Source organism: Hyla sarda, chromosome 1, assembly GCF_029499605.1.
Source record: "Hyla sarda isolate aHylSar1 chromosome 1, aHylSar1.hap1, whole genome shotgun sequence".
In the NCBI taxonomy this organism is placed as follows: domain Eukaryota; kingdom Metazoa; phylum Chordata; class Amphibia; order Anura; family Hylidae; genus Hyla; species Hyla sarda.
The window spans coordinates 584,517,853-584,534,951 of NC_079189.1; the positions used below are offsets into that span (position 1 = coordinate 584,517,853).

Here is a 17,099-nt window from a genome sequence, read left to right on the forward strand (position 1 = left end):
AAAACGGACGTTTTACTTTTTTATTGGGGGAGGGGATTTTTCACTTTTTTTTTACTTTAACATTTTTTTTTACACTTGAATAGTCCCCATAGGGGACTATTCATAGCAATACCATGATTGCTAATACTGATCTGTTCTATGTATAGGACATAGAACAGATCAGTATTATCGGTCATCTCCTGCTCTGGTCTGCTCGATCACAGACCAGAGCAGGAGACGCCGGAAGCCGGAAGGTGAGGGGACCGCCGTGCGGCGTTATGAATGATCGGATCCCCGCAGCAGCGCTGCGGGCGATCCGATCGTTCATTTAAATCGCGCACTGCCGCAGATGCCGGGATCTGTATTGATCCCGGCACCTGAGGGGTTAATGGCGGACGCCCGCGAGATCGCGGGCGTCGGCCATTGCCGGCGGGTCCCTGGCTGCGATCAGCAGCCGGGATCAGCCGCGCATGACACGGGCATCGCTCCGATGCCCGCGGTTATGCTTAGGACGTAAATGTACGTCCTGGTGCGTTAAGTACCACCTCACCAGGACGTACATTTACGTCCTGCGTCCTTAAGGGGTTAAAAATCGTATCCAGAAATCGTACAGATGAAAATTACATCCGATTTTCAATAAAAATCTGATACTGTTTTTAAAATTGGTATGCCAATGGAAATAAAGTTTTATATATTTGAAGTGTGTTTTGACATCTACTGCGCATGCGTACAAAAAAAATAGTGTGCGATTAATCTTATAAAATCGCACAGTCACACGATTCCGTGTGATTTACATAGACATCAATAATAAAAAAATCTAATACGATTTTGATCCGATTTTGAATCTGGACAAAAAAATCGTGGTCAACCACGATTTTACCTCCAATCTTAAATCGGGCAAAATCGGATCCGGATCAAAACTGATGAATTTGTTGTCTATCAGTAATGAATGGAAGTCAATGGATACGACTTGGCGTGCAGATTTGTACGATTTCAAAGTTAAAAATCGTGAGAAGAAGTAGGATGGTAAAATTGTGATGTGAATGCACCCTAACCTGACTGCCCATACTAACCTGCTACTACTGGTTGATATTGACACCAGCTTTTTTTACATATCTCACCATTTAGGAGCTATGGATGAAAATATAACTATGTAAATGACTATGTCTGACATACTGGGGTCGTTCCCTAGCCCCCTAAACAGTGTTGAGATCAGCTTTACCTGCAGTATTACCTAGTGCCAGCAGATTAGTATTAGCAACCCTGTAGTAATTTTCACTTCAATACAAAAAAAAAAAATATTAGATATATATATATCTATCTCTATATCTCTATCTCCTATACATGTTCATGAGGTTGTTCCTGCATTTATCTAAACCCAGTTCAGGCAAGTGGAAGTCTCAGGTATTTCTGAAGCAGATCTGATATGTGACTACACCAAAAGAGCTGCTCGTCCATAGGTTGTTCCCCTCCTTTGGGCATCTTTGTACTTGGACTTACATAGAAAATAGGGATTATGTAAAGGGGTATTTCGGCTTTATACATCTTATCCCCTATCCAAAAGGATCGGGGATAAGATGTATGATCGCTGCTGGGGACCCCCGCGATCTCGGCTCAACCCCCATCACAGAATTCTGTGCCGGCCATTCCTCCGAGACGGGGACGTGGTGCCACGCCCCCTCCATTCATGTCTATGGGAGGGGGCGTGACGGTCGTCACGCCCCCACCCATAGACATGAATGGAGGGGGCGTGGCATGACATCACTAGGTGACCTCGCCGTGATGTCAGGGGGGGGGGGGGGGGGGCTACACCGAGATCGCAGGGGTTCCCAGCGGCGGGACCCCCTGCGATCATATATGTTATCCCTATCCTTTGGATAGGGGATAAGATGTATAAAGCCGAAATACCCCTTTAATCTCTGTTCCTGGGTGTAGCATGTGGATTAGTGGTAGGAACGAACCAGTATATCTAACTACATTACGGACAATGGTTTTCCAACAGACACTACGCTCTATCCAGGGTCTTCTCTCACTTGGTTACAGCCATGTAGCAGATCGCATTACTCTGCCCACCGCAGACAATGGAAAGTGACAGAATAGAGGCCACTTGTACTCAGAGTTTGGCAGAAAAATCCTATTTAATCAACAGGGCTGTTAAAAACAAAAGTCTCTCTGTTTTTCAGGCACAATGAACAAACAAAATAACCAAGAGGAAAGATAAAATAGCCGTGTGAACGGAGCCAATATAGTTTTTTGTTGTTATAAATAAATGTTAATCATTTTATCATGAAATTCAGGAACGTCTTATTGTGACAAGTTCAGAGGCGACAGGATACTGCTACATGTAGCAGGTTATTCTGCATATTTCCCCCTAAGCATCGCAAAGGGTAAAAATCTGTGGCAGTAGCATGATGCTAGGATTGCCACACAGAAATTTTCCCATCAGGAGTGAAAGGGTTTTTTGTACTTTAAAGGGGTACTCCGGCCCTAAGACATCTTATCCCCTATCCAAAGGATAGGGGATAAGATGTCTGATGGCGGGAGTACCTTCGCTGGGGACCCCTGCAATCTCTCATTCCGCACCCACCTTTGTGAGCTCTCCGCAGCGCTGGAGGCTTCGAGTGTGAAGTGTTACAACCATAGGGCTGGAGTGTCATGACGTCACAACTCTGCCCCACAGGGGTGGAGCCGTGTCACGACACTCCGGCCCTTGGTTGTAACGCTTCACACTCAGAGCCTCCAGCACTGCGAAGGGCTCACAAAAGGTGGGATTGAGAGATTGCAGGGGTCCCCAGCGGTGGCCCCCCCCCTGCGATCAGACATCTTATCCCCTATCCTTTGTATAGGGGATAAGATGTCTTAAGGCCAGAGTCCCTCTAAAGGAAAACTGTCATCAATGTCACCGCACTAACCTGTTGGTACAGGTGTGCAGTGAGGGTGACACCAACCATACTTACCTGTCCACGTTTTGTGGTCACGTTGCCCGCTATCTTCCGTTCCGGAGCCTGCTTGGTACATGGGAGGAGCTTCCTGACATCACCGCTGATGTTTCCCTAGGTCTGCTCACAGCGGGGACCTCAGGAAGCTCTTCCCATGCTCCATGATTGTTGCCAGAACGGAAGATAGTGAGAGTGCATAAAAATTATCCCCGTCTAGGCGCTACTTCTCCAGATGGAACCACACAAAGGATATTTCAGGATTAATAATAATTTTTTATTTTAGCAATTTAGAGAAAATAGAGCAAGATAACAGGAAACGGAACAGGGGACAGGTAAGTATGGTTGTCATCATTGTCACTAGCACTACACACTAATATACTAATACACTGTATACTAATTACATACAGCCATATTAATTCTTATTTCATCCCTGAAATTATTTCCTAATGCTGCCTACTAGGGATCGACCAATATTGATTTTTTTAGAGCCGATACAGATAACCTGTGAACTTTCAGACCAATAGCCGCCACCTGCTTCTCTCCCACTGCCTGTCCTGGGATCCTGAGTACAACCGCCAACGCCCCATTGTCTCCCCCCAGCGCCGGTTTTATAATTACCTGTTCCCGGGGTCCGTGCTACTTCTGGCTCCGGCAGCGTCCTGAGCTGTCACTATGCGCCGGGCAACTGACTGACGTCACATTGAGGACGTCACTCGTCATTGCACAGCAACAGAGCAGGACGCTGCTGGAGCCAGAAGTAGCGCGGACCCCGGGAACAGGTAATTATAAAACCAGTGATGGGGGAGGCAATGGGGCGGCGGCGGTCTCTGGCAGCGTCGGTGGTTGAACTCAGGACCCCAGGACAGGCAGGGGGAGAGAAGCGGGCGGCAGCCTCTGGCAGTGTAGGTGGTTGTACTCAGGACAGGCAGGGAGAGAAAAGCGGGCGGCGGCGGTCTCTGGCCCCGCAAAAGCCGCTGAAGTTCATTGATTTAAAGTGCCCGCATTATCGGCAAGGTAATTGCCAATACCGATAACTTAGAAAATCGTCAATATCGGCCGATAGTCAGTCGATCCCTACTGCCTACATTTCCCATTAATACTCAGAAGATGTAGCGTTTGATTACGGCACCTGGTCATCAAATTAGGCTGCTGGTGCTAAAGTTCACCAAGGAGAACTTATTATTTTTTATTAGACTTATAAGTGAGTTGGTCAGTTCACACTACATGCAGCTGTGATACGTTTTCTTATTCAAAGCTCTTCTTTTTCTTTTTATAAATATAAATATTGCTGCGAGAGTGATATGACCTATGAAAATACTATCAAAATTGAGCGGTTGAAACCCAGAGTTAGGGTCCCTACATATAGGTGTATTAAGGCCAAATTATTGTGTCCATATTACGGCTTGAGTCCCAGCCTAATGCATCTGTATTATGAATATGATCATATAAAACCAGCCTACGGGTGCATGCACACTACGTTTCTTAAGATTCGGGACCGTATATGGCTGGGGAGAGGGGGACGGGGCAACCGCATGCTGCCGTATGCGGTCCCTTATCTAATGTATTTCAATGAGCAACTGGAGTGAAACAATGCTGACTACATTTTTAGGTCCAGTTGGGAAACCGTATACGGGCCAAAATGGAGCCGACCGGAGGCAGCGTTTCACTCCGGTCACTCATTGAAATACATTAGATACAGGACCACATATTGCAGCATGCAGTTGCCCCGCCCCCCTCTCCCCAGCCGTATACGGTCCTGTATCTTAAGAAACGTAGTGTGCATGCACCCTACCTTGGACAAGATCAGGACTGGTTTTCGATATTCTGCAAATCAAAAATTTACTGACACCCTACAGAGATATTAAAGGGGTACTCCAGGAGAAAACATTTTTTTTTTCTTCCAAATCAACTGGTTCCAGAAAGTTATACAGATTAGTAAATTACTTCTATATAAACATTTTAACCCTTCTAGTACTTATCAGCTGCTGTATGCTCCATAGGAGTAGTTATTTTCTGTCTGACCACAGTGCTCTCTGCTGCCACCTCTGTCCATGTCAGGAACTGTCCAGAGTAAGAGCAAATCCCCATAGAAAACCTCTCCTGCTCTGGACAGTTCCCGATATGGACAGAGGTGACATCCTATGACAGAATTTGAAGGCCGACCCTTCCAGCTACAGAACCCATGAGTTTTAGCTTCACTGCTATTCAACGGAGCCCAAGATCCTCGGCTAATGCTGAATCTGCACTGATAAGTGGCTGCAAATTATTTTTTGTAACAGCAAAAAAAAATCTGCAGTGAAAATTTGCCATTGAATGTCATCGGATTTCATGAATACACAGGAATGTGCAGAATGTGTGAACGGATATGTTCCAGCATATCCCTAGGACACGGAGGTCTGACCTCTGATCCTAAAAACTATAGCTCGGGACCTCTGATCCAATTATATTTTTACGCTTTCGTTTTTTCCTCCTCGCCTTCAAAAAATCATAACTCTTATCCACAGACTAGTATGAGGGCTTGTTTTTTGCGCGACCAGTTGTCCATTGTAATGACATCATTCACTTTACCATAAAATGTACGGCGCAACCAAAAAAAATACTATTTGTGTGGGGAAATTAAAAAGAAAACCGCAATTTAGCTAATTTTGAAAGGTTTCGTTTTCACGCCGTATAATTTACGGTAAAAATTACGTGTTCTTTATTGTTTGGGTCAATATGATTAAAATTATACCCATGATAACATACTTTTCTATTACTGTTGCGCTTTAAAAAAAAATCGCAAACTTTTTAACCAAATTAGTACGTTTAAAATCACCCTATTTTGAAGACCTATAACTTTTTCATTTTTCCTTTTTGCGCCGTGATCTGTACTTTTTATTAATACCATATTTGCTTACATAAAACTTTTAATCCATTTTTTTTTGGGACTAAAATATTAAAAAAGCAGCTATTTTGGACTTTTTTTTTATTTTTACGTTCACGCCGTTCACTGTACAGTATCATTAACATTTCATTTTAATAGTTCAGATATTTACGCATGCGCGATACCAAATATGTATATAAAATATTTTTTAACACTTTTTGGGGGTGAAATAGGGAAAATGGGACAATTTACGTTTTTATTGGGGGAGGGGGTTTTAAAAAAAATTTTACTTTTATTTTTCCACTTTTATAGTCCCCATAGGGGACTATTTATAGCCATCATTCAATTGCTAATCCTGTTCAGTGCTATGTATAGGACATAGCACTGATCAGTGTTATCGGTCATCTTCTGTTCAGGTCTGTGGGAAGGCAGATCAGAGCAGAAGACGCCGGGAAGGCAGCGGAGCAAGGTGAGTGGACCTCCGTCCGCCGTTGTGGATGATCGGATCGCCGCGGCCAATCCGATCATCCATTTTAGTGACTGTAATGCTGCAGATGCCGTGATCTATATTGATCATGGTATCTGAGGGGTTAATGGCAGACATCCGCGGGATCGAGGATGTCCGCCATTACCGACAGGTTCCTGGCTGCGATCAGCAGAAGGGACCTGCCACGCATGATCCGGGCATCGCTCCGATGCTCAGGACGTAAATGTACGTCCTAGTGCGTTAAGTACCAGCTCACCAAGACGTACATTTACGTCCTGCGTCGTTAAAGGGTTAAAACTACAGCTGGACCCCCTCTGATCCTAAAAACTACAGCTGGACCCCCTCTGATCCTAAAAACTACAGCTGGACCCCCTCTGATCCTAAAAACTACAGCTGGACCCCCTCTGATCCTAAAAACTACAGCTGGACCCCCTCTGATCCTAAAAACTACAGCTGGACCCCCTCTGATCCTAAAAACTACAGCTGGACCCCCTCTGATCCTAAAAACTACAGCTGGACCCCCTCTGATCCTAAAAACTACAGCTGGACCCCCTCTGATCCTAAAAACTACAGCTGGACCCCCTCTGATCCTAAAAACTACAGCTGGACCCCCTCTGATCCTAAAAACTACAGCTGGACCCCCTCTGATCCTAAAAACTACAGCTGGACCCCCTCTGATCCTAAAAACTACAGCTGGACCCCCTCTGATCCTAAAAACTATACCTGGACCCCCTCTGATCCTAAAAACTATACCTGGACCCCCCCCTACGATCTCTTGTATGGAGCCCCGGTTCTCCTACACAGAGGCACATCACAACCCCCTCCATATAGCTCTATGGGATAGCAGTTTGGCAATCTTCAGCTATCCCATATAGCTATATAGAGGGGGCGTGACGGCCTCGGCTTCAGGTGGGGGGTGATGCGCCTCTCTGAAGTTAAGTCGGAGCTTCATACAGGAGATCGTGGGGGGCCCCAGCAGTCGGACCCCCCTCCACACTCTAAAACTTAGATAGGGGATAAGATTTCTTCCACGAGACTTCTCCTTTAAGAGCGGTCATCTAAAATTCCTAAACACACTAACGCCTTCTTCCAGAAACAGCACCACCCTGTCTATAGGCTGTGTCCGGTATTACAGCTTAAACCGTGCACTGCAACAAAGCTGAGATGCAATACCACATATAACCTGCAGACAGGAGGGGGCACTATATGCTAATTCTAAACCTCAAAAAAAAAAAAAAAAATTACATAAGAGGTGTGGGCAGACTGCACTGGATTTAATGGGAATTGTAGTCCAATCCTAGACAAAAATATTTTATTTTTTTAAGCCAAACATCCTGTTCAGGGCTCTGTCCACACTGATATGAATTAGGACCAGTGTACTTGCAGCTGCAAAACTACATCTCCCAGCATGCCCGGACAGCCTTTGGCTGTCCGGGCATGCTGGGAGTTGTAGTTTTGCAGCAGATTAGTACACACGGTTTGGAAAACGCTGCAAGTCACGTTATGTGAATAGAGCCTAATGCAGACCATGCGGGAGATGGAGCATGCGGCTTTTTGCTGTAATTTCCTCCTATATGAAGATGATGTTATAGCCTAACAAGGAACATTAACCACACTAGATGAGAAGGACGAGCCGCTGCCGCCGCCATTTTTACACCTTCCCTCCCCCCACGAAGGTGTCGGGCCCAGGCGGAAAAAAAAAAATCACCCCTCCCAGCTAGGACTCCGCTAACACTCCAGCCCTGAATAAACCGCATCCTGCCGCCATAACCCGCACGACGAGCCACAACCGCAGCCGTTTATGTGCGCTTACACACCTGTCCGCTCTCTCAGTCGCGTCCGTCTCCGGCCTCTTCTTCTACAGGAACTGACGTCAGCCGGAGTCGACGCACTAACCTGAAGGAGGAGAGAGAAGGCGTGGCTACGTGACGTCGGCAGAAGCGATGTTGCGTAACGCTCGCCTCCCGCGGCCATGTTGTGTGTGGCGCAATAGGAATGGCATTAGGGAAGTAAACGAGCCTGTCGTTCTCCTGCCAACCAGTGACTTCAGCGCGTCGCCGGGTCACGTGGTTGGTGACTGCAGGGAATATTCTGGAAGTAATATGCTGCGGGCCTAGTATATACATGACAGCGCAGTAATCCCTCCCTGTGTGTCCCCACAGTCCGCTCCTCAGTCCAGCCCATTGTAAGGCTGCATTCACACCACGTTTTTGCTATACAGTTCCCGTGTCAGGTTTTTTGATGAAAAACGGATTCCTCAAAACCGGACTAAACTATCAAAACGTGTGTACAAATTTCAACCCCTAAAAACCGTATACGGTAAACTTATTTAAAAACAAACAAACGTATACGTTTTGAAAAATTATGTCCGATTGCATACGTATACATTTTTAACTTCTCACTCCATTTTGAATAAAGTTTCACTTGTTTCATTGAAATTCAGAGAAAAAAAAGTCAAAAAAACTGTACGGTGCAAACCGGATGGAACTGTACGCACATACTGTTCTGTTTGGTTCCCATTGACTCCCATGTTAAAAAAAAAAATAATACGGTTTAATACGGTTTTTCACCCGGATTTTCACCCGGACAAAAAAACCTGGTAGGCTACGGTTTTGGGTTCGGGTAAAAAAACGGACAAAACCATATAAGACATAAAACTGACTAAACCAGATGATGTGTTTGACATACAGTTTACAATGTTAAAGGGGTACTCCGGTGAAAACCTTTTTTCTTTTAAATCAACTGGTGGCAGAAAGTTAAACATATTTGTAAATTACTTCTATTAAAAAATCTTAATCCTTCCAGTACTTATTAGCTGCTGAATGCTACAGAGGAAATTCCTTTCTTTTTGGAACACTGATGACATCACGACCACAGTGCTCTCTGCTGACATCTCTGTCCATTTTAGCAACCGTGCATAGCAGATGTATGCTAAGGGCAACATGGTGGCTCAGTGGTTAGCATTGCTGCCTTGCAGTGCTGGGGACTTGGATTCAAATCCCACTAAGGACAACAATAAATAAAATGTTATTATTATTATAATAACGTCAGCAGAGAGAACTGTGCTCGTGATGTCATCAGAGAGCATTCCAAAAAGAAAAGAATTTCCTCTGTAGTATTCAGCAGCTAATAAGTACAGGAAGGATTAAGATTTTTTAATAGAAGTAATTTACAAATATGTTTAAGTTTCTGCCACCAGTTGATTTAAAAGAAAAAAGGTTTTCACCGGAGTACCCCTTTAAGTCGATGCATACGGTTTTCTATACAGTTCCGTACAGTTTTTAACTTGAAAAAGTATATGGGAACTGTATAGAAAAAAACGTGTGCATGCACCCTAAGCGGCAGTTCACACAGTGTGGCAGAACATTTTTTGCTGCAGTGTTACCCTTATTTGTGGCAATCCAGCTGTTACTGAGTAACAACTTCCAGCGTGTTGGAGACAGTAGGAACTGTATGAGATAGATATGAGATAGATATTATAAAGATAGATCTTAGATAAATGGATAGATATGAGATAGATAGATATAAGAGAGATAGATAAATATGAGAAAAGTAGATAGATAGAAATGATATGAGATAGATAGATAGATATGAGATAGATAGATATGAGATAGATAGATAGATAGATAGATATGAGATAGATAGATATGAGATAGATATGAGATAGATAGATAGATATGAGATAGATAGATAGATAGATAGATATGAGATAGATAGATAGATAGATATGAGATAGATAGATAGATATGAGATAGATAGATAGATAGATATGAGATAGTTAGATAGATATGAGATAGATAGATAGATATGAGATAGATAGATACGAGGGGCATTCAATAAGGATTTCCCCTGACCTACTTCTATTTATCACAGGACGCTGAAACTGCACATGTGTAATGATATAAGTCTCTATAGGTTAGGTGCCAATTTGCAACTCAGAACTGATAATGGTCTTGATTTTACAGGTGCTGAAGTGGTGTGAGGGTTAATAATGCACCCAGTAGAATACAGAGCAGTCATCAAGCTTCTTTACTTGAAGGCCGCACCAACCAAAGGAGACGTCCGATGGATGAAAGAGGTTTATGGTGAGGATTCCCCATCATATGATGTAGTCAAGAACTGGCATCGTCAATTCAAATGTGGTTGGACTTCGGTGCAAACAGCTCCAATTCCAGGCGACCTCACTCTGCTATTGATGAACACACCATCCAGCAAGTGGAGGTCGCCATTTTGGAAAATCGCTGCGTAACCATTCGCCACCTAGCCCAAAATGTCAAGATTAGTGTGGGGTCCATGGAAAAAATCATCCAAGACCATCTTCACATGCATAATGTATCCACTCGCTGGATTCCCCGGCTGCTAACACCTTTCCAGAAGCAGGAACAAGTCGAATGCTCTCAGGCTCTATTGACGATGTGCAATGGAAACCAGGAGGAAAATGGTGTAGAGGTAAATACCAGGTTAGTCAGCGTGATCCACCAGGCAGGAGACTTCTTATACTGCAAGATTCTATTTATTTTGCCACAACATTACGCATTGCGAGGTTTTGGAACCTCTTCATCAGATGTTCAGGCAATGATACATACAGGTAAAAAGGAGGGATTTAAATACACATAAACGACGTCAATAACGTCTTAGGCTCTGCCTCCCAGGGGGCGTCAGATGACGTCATGAATGAAAACAAACAGAAATAGCATGAGTCAAAATAACTCTAAATTGGCCGGTAAATATACATTAAAATAGTTATAAATAAGAATAAGACAATATAAATCACATGTAGGTACATAAAATACTTATTAAAGGAGATGTTTGGTGCAGACTTTTCCTATTCCATCCTGCCCAGGCTGCAAAAAAAGAGAAAACAAACTTTCACTTACCTTCCTTCGTTCCTCCGGAGCACCGCAACAGCTGATTGGTCGGCCAGGCTGTCTACTACCTACTTCCCTCAGCCTGGGACGTCACGATGTCCCGCCTTGGCCGGTGATAGGCTGAAGCGCCGTGTGACATCCCGCGCTAAGGATAGTAGGAAGTGACTGATCAGCCGTTGCGGAGCTCCGGGGGAATGTAGGAAGGTAAGTGAAAGTTTGTTTTCTCTTTTTTTTGCAGCCTGGACAGGATGGAATAGGAAAAGTCCGCACCGGACATCTCCTGTAATTCAGTGTTATGGTAGATAGGGAGGGGTAAAAGTGCCTGTTTGGAGATGCCGGAGGTCCGCGATGTTCGGGGAAGCCGTTAGCATGCTGCGAATGCGCGAGTTAGGAAAGTTAAAGAGTAGCTCCCACCATCCTTTTTTTTTTTCTGTCCCTGCCTATTGCCCATCTATCCTTAACCCCCTCCCTGCCTTGAAATTTTTTTTTTTTTACTATATAAAAAATGCCTTTGTGTCTGCCTGGTAGTGGGCTCACTTACCAGGCAGACTTCCCCAGCAGGCGCAACGTCACTAATGCCTGCTGGGGGGCCAACATCCTCCCTTAGTTCACCTATACAGGGTGCCTCCAGCTGTTTCACCACTACAACTCCCAGCTTGCCCTGACATCTATTGGCTGTCAGGACATGCTGGGAGGAATTGTAGTGGTGAAACAGCTGGAGGCACCCTGTGTTGAAAACAATAAGTTAGGGCCATATTATGTATGGAGAACATAATATATAAGTAACGGGAACCAAGAATAATGAAACGGTAGCATGTGGCATAATTGGTATATTTAGTAGCATATGGCATATATATATATATATATATAATGCATAGTCGCATATGACATGGTAAGCTCACATAGTAGATATACCAATGAAGGATGGCACATGGATGTATGATGGATAGGCACGTGGTAAATGAACATGTGTATAGAGCATATACAGTGTGATCAGGACTGAATGTATAAGCTGGATAGCAACTGGAATAATCATATTGATATATTACTGTATTGATAAAAAAAAAAAGGGAGAAATTATAAAGCTGACGTGGCATGCTCACCAAAGGTGTCTGCCTTCTGCAAGACAATGCACCAGTTCACAACTCACATCTTGCCCAAATGGAAGCATGCTCCTGTGGATTTGAAATTGTACCGAATCCCCCTTATTCACCCGATCTCGCACCATCGGATTTCCACCTCTTTCCAACAATGAAGTTATTTTTGAAGGGCTTCTACAAGCGAGATGTTTACAGATGCTTAAAGAGATGGAGAACTGTGTATCCCTAGGTGGCACCTAAGTAGAAAAGGACTAATAACTGTGCCAAGTTTCATTCAGTCCACAGAAAGTGGGTCAGGGAAAATCTTTAACCCCTTAACAACCACGGACGTATATTTATGTCTGTGGCACGCTCCCAATCTGTGAAGCGCGCTCAGAAGCTGAGTGCGCTTCGTATCTGTGGGGTCCCGCTTGCTATCAGCAACCGGGACCCGTGGCTAATACAGGGCATCACCGATCGGGCTGATGTCCTGTATCAACCCTTTAGACACCGCGATCAAAGTTGATTGCGGCGTCTAAAAGCGGGAGAAATCCATGCCGGCTAGCTCAGTGCAGCGGTTCGGGACCGCTGCGGTGAAATCGCGGTGTCCCGAACAGCTGAGAGGACAGCAGGAGGCTCCCTACCTGGCTCCACGCTGTCCAATCAGTGTTTGATTGGTCCAAGCCTAAGATCCAGGCGCAGATAACATTGATCAATGCTATGCTATGGCATAGCATTCATCAGTGCCAGCAATCAGTCTCATGCATGTTATAGTCCCCTATTGGAGCTATAACATTGCAAAAAAAAAAAAAAAAAAAAGTGTAACAAAAGAGTTAATAAATGTGATTTAACCCCTTCCCTAATAAAAGTTTGAATCACCCCCCTTTTCCCATTTTAAAAATAAACATATGTGCGCAAATCTCCAAACTATAAAAATTTATCGTTAATTAAACCACACGGTCAATGCCGTACGCGCAAAAAAATTCCAAAGTCCAAAATAGCGTATTTTTGGTCACTTTTTATACCATAAAAAAAGAATAAAAAGCGATAAAAAAAAACTCCAATAAAAACTTCAGATCACAGCGCAAAATATGAGCTCTCATACTGCCCCATACGTGGAAAAATAAAAAAAGTCATAGTTTTGTGCAAGTAGTTGATTTTTTCCAGAAGTACGACAATATCAAACTTATTAAAGTAGGGTATCATTTTAATTGTATGGACCTACAGAATAAAGATCAGGTATAATTTTTACGGAAAATGTACTGCATAGAAACGGAAGTCCACAAAGTTTACAAAATGGCGTTTTTTTTCTTCAATTTTGTCGCACAATGATTTTTGAGTAAAATGACTGATGTCACTACAAAGTAGTGCAAAAAATAAGCCATCATAAGGATTTTTACTTACTGTTATCCTTTTCTTATTCTCTTTAGCATTTAGTCTTTTACCATTTATTTCCTCTTTATAACCATTGGTTTCCTGAAAGAACAAAAAAGGGCTGGTTGTGTTTATTATATAGTAACAAAAGACTGTCCCGGTCCCCGGGATTCAGCACACCACGGTCTGACTATTGGATGCGCGGACGTGGGACGGACGTCTTCCCTCAGTGATGCCTAAGAACTATCACAGGTTGCTTACATTTTGTTTTATAATACCCTACTGGTATCTGAATATGTGTTCACCCTTTCTAGTTTCTGATGCCAAGTAAATGGGGCTGTTCGGTCCTCACACAGGGCTCTCAGATGATAGTGATACAACATTTTTTTTTTTTTTTAAATTAAACATTATAATATAATATACTTGTACAACACAACAATACCCAAGAGGGCAAGTAAGGGCCATGAACTATATAGATCACCAAACCCCAGGGCTGTAACCCGAAGTAAAAAAACACCTTTATTAGTCCTACCCCTAAATTTTACTTTTATTTCATATTAAAATAGGAAATACTCTCTGAAACATCAACATCAGCCTCTTGATAACACCATTATTACGGCAAAACATGTTGAGGAGGGCATGACAGATATATTTTAAAGGGGTATTCCAGGAATTTTGTTTATTTGACTATGCTACAGGCGCTGTGAAGTTAGTGTAGTTCATAATATAGTGTCTGTATTCTATTCTTCTGTGATTTTCCCTCCAATATTTATTTTTACCAGCATACAAAATGACTGTTGCCTCAGATTTTTCCCAGCTTGCAATGCGGCCGAGACCTGACTCACTAGTCAGCTGATGACAGGGAGCCTGTCTGCTTCAATGGGTGGAGGGATCACTTGGTGGGAGAGAGATCAATCTGCAACAGCTGTAGGCACCCTGATTGAAAACCACAGGTCTTTTGAATGGATGCAGCTCATTTATGTTTCAATGGGTGCGGTGGCTTATGTGTTGGAGGGAGGAAGATGGAATTGTGGGATTTGTAGTCAACAAAAGAAAAGTCAAACAGGAAATACAAGTGTGATAGCCTAGGGGGTGTAGGGTATGGGGAGTGTAGCTGTGCAGTAATTAAAGGGTGCTTGTAAACCCTTGCTATTCGTGACACCAGGGTGAGGGTTCCTCAATAACGCTTTTCCTACCGCCAATCTTCCCAAGAGCCATAGGGAGGTAGATAAGAAGAATAGATTGTCCAGAACCGGAGAGTTTCTGAAACAGCATTAACTTTTACTGAAGGTTTTCTGCAAGCTTCAATAACATAACAGTCTTTGAGCATAACAACAGCTTTTCCTTGGAGATTGACAAAGGTTGGGACTTTAGCATTAAGAGTCTTTTAGTACTATGCGTTGCTCCACTGGATTTAGGGGAATTAGTTGCGGTCCAGTAGTCACGCTAGCATTAGCAGGAATTAGAGTAAAACTCACGATTTTGGTTCCGCTGAGGCCGGCAGGTTTTTGAGGCCTAGCGTGTCTTTGAAAGTTGCGTAGCACACCGTCCTGTTAGTCCGGCATCCACGAGAGCAGCAACCCAAGAGAGCGATAATTGGACGCAGCTCCTTTATATGGGCAGGGGCTGGACTAACGCTAATTGGTCCAAACGGATGTCAATTACCATTACAGAGATTTGGGTAACACGTGACCCAAGGACCTCCTAAGTTCCTACAACATACCATAAAGGTTACTAGCATGGTCACATGACCGAAGGTCCTGCGACGCTGAACAAGGTAAGTACTATACATTACTATAAAATATATATAATTATTAAATATATACATATATATTAACATTAGAAATAGACTTTAGGAGAGGCGACTAGGGGCTGTCCCACCTGAGGAACCCTACCTGAGTGTAGTTACTCTGACTTTGGGGATGGTATTCAATACGTACCGGGACACCACAAAAGTTCACAAAAAGCTAGCCACAGTGTTATGGTAATCTCACAACATAGCCATTTAGCCCCAAGACAAGTGGGTGACTGGCTGAGCGCAGTATGACTCGCCGACCACCGGCAACCAGGAAGAGGATCGCGGCGGAGACCGGAGTCAGTTACCGGAGGTCCCAGGGGAGCGGAGGAAGGTATGTATCTATTTGTTTTTTAACTGCCGGCAGTATGGAGGACAATTTTTGTATTCTGGAGTTCTCCTTTAAGCTTCAGCTCCAGCCCGGCTTGGGGCATGGGCAGAGCTTAGTGATGTCACCGCTGCTGCTACTTGCTGGGTCCCCCTGCTAGAGAACAGCAGCAATGACGTCACTGAGCTCTGCCAGTGCCCCAAGCAGGGTGCCCGGAGCTGAAGCTGACAGACAAGACTGGAGATCCCCTGCACGGAATGGGACAAGGTAAGTACCGTTGTCATCAGTGTCACTGCAGGTGACTCTGGTGACAGATTTACTTTAACTGTTCAATCCTTTGGTTCTCAGGGACGTAAGTTGCACCAGAGGAGCGGGTTACCGGAGGCCCCGTTGGAGCGAAGGAAGGTATGTATCTATTTATTTTTTCACTGCCGGCAGTATGGGGCACGATTTTTGTATTCTGGAGTTCTCCTTTAATAGACAAGATTACCGGAGATCCCCAACACGGAACAGGACAAGGTAAGTACTGTTGTCATTAGTGTCACCTGCACTACCTGTTGGTACCGACAGGTTAGTGCAGGTGACACTGGTGACAGATTTCCTTAAAAATTCAACATGCCTTATCTTTTTCTGCCCCAACAATACCTGTTGGTGGGGTCCTCCCTTACACTTTACATGGTTGGCCAGTCCCAACACTTACCTGGTCACCTTTCATGCTGCTATAAAATATGTGTACAAATGAATGAGCTCTTGTTTACAAATAATGCTGAACATACTGCACCATAGGTGATCATGATTTTGTGTTTCTACTTATCTGTTCACACACTGTTTTTTGTTATTTTTTTGAGCCATAAAATTTATAGAACTCAATGTAAAAAGAATATTCCCATTCAGTAAGGCCATGTTGGGTGGTGCAGTTGCCGAGGCAACCATACTATGCTCAGCAAAGTTCTGTGCATGAGTCCTTTTCAGATGAACTTGACTTGTTCACAGAACTTTGCTGAGCATATAATGGTTGCCTCAGTAACTGCACCACCCACTGCACCACCCAGGGTGGTCTACATCTCTTTACGCTAGAGCTGAAGATTGTGTATGTAATTCATTTCAATGAGCCGACTGCAGTGAAACGTTCATTTTTGCCCCGTATGCGCTTTTACAACCGGACCTAAAACCGTGGTCGACCACGGTTTTAGGTGCGGGAAAAAAGTGCATACGGGGCAAAAATGAGCCGACCGGACCGAACATTTCACTGCGGTCGGCTCATTGAAATTAATTACATACAGGAGCGCATAGAAAGGCATATGGGAGCGCAAGTTTTTAGCTCTCCCCTCCCGTATGCACTCCCGTATGGGGGAAAACGTAATGGGAACCCGGCCTTAGTTGGATT

The 17,099-nt window shown here is 44.0% G+C and overlaps 2 protein-coding genes and 1 long non-coding RNA gene across 6 annotated transcripts in view; 2 read left to right on the forward strand and 1 right to left on the reverse strand.

Moving 5' to 3' along the window:
• The window catches only part of LOC130295048 (uncharacterized), a 93,173-nt gene extending 90,952 nt beyond the window's left edge, over positions 1–2,221 (forward strand). Inside the window, exon 6 of the long non-coding RNA XR_008848685.1 lies at positions 2,163–2,221. This is a non-coding gene — a long non-coding RNA (uncharacterized LOC130295048). The remainder of the gene's footprint in view (positions 1–2,162) is intronic.
• Positions 1–17,099, reverse strand: part of ZFR (zinc finger RNA binding protein) — an 84,265-nt gene that overhangs the window by 61,176 nt on the left and 5,990 nt on the right. For 3 of the 4 annotated variants that reach the window (XR_008848663.1, XM_056545210.1, XM_056545193.1), the window contains exon 1: positions 8,086–8,235. The gene's annotated coding sequence lies outside the window, so the exon portion shown is untranslated. Of the gene's footprint in view, positions 1–8,085; positions 8,236–13,619; positions 13,692–17,099 lie in introns of those variants that run through there. The other variant, XM_056545202.1, reaches the window with a different exon arrangement.
• Positions 8,407–17,099, forward strand: part of SUB1 (SUB1 regulator of transcription) — a 34,511-nt gene continuing 25,818 nt past the window's right edge. Inside the window, exons 1-2 of the mRNA XM_056545250.1 lie at positions 8,407–8,551; positions 10,234–10,353. Of these exons, the coding sequence (XP_056401225.1) occupies positions 10,260–10,353 (94 nt within the window). The 5' untranslated portion in view covers positions 8,407–8,551; positions 10,234–10,259. The remainder of the gene's footprint in view (positions 8,552–10,233; positions 10,354–17,099) is intronic.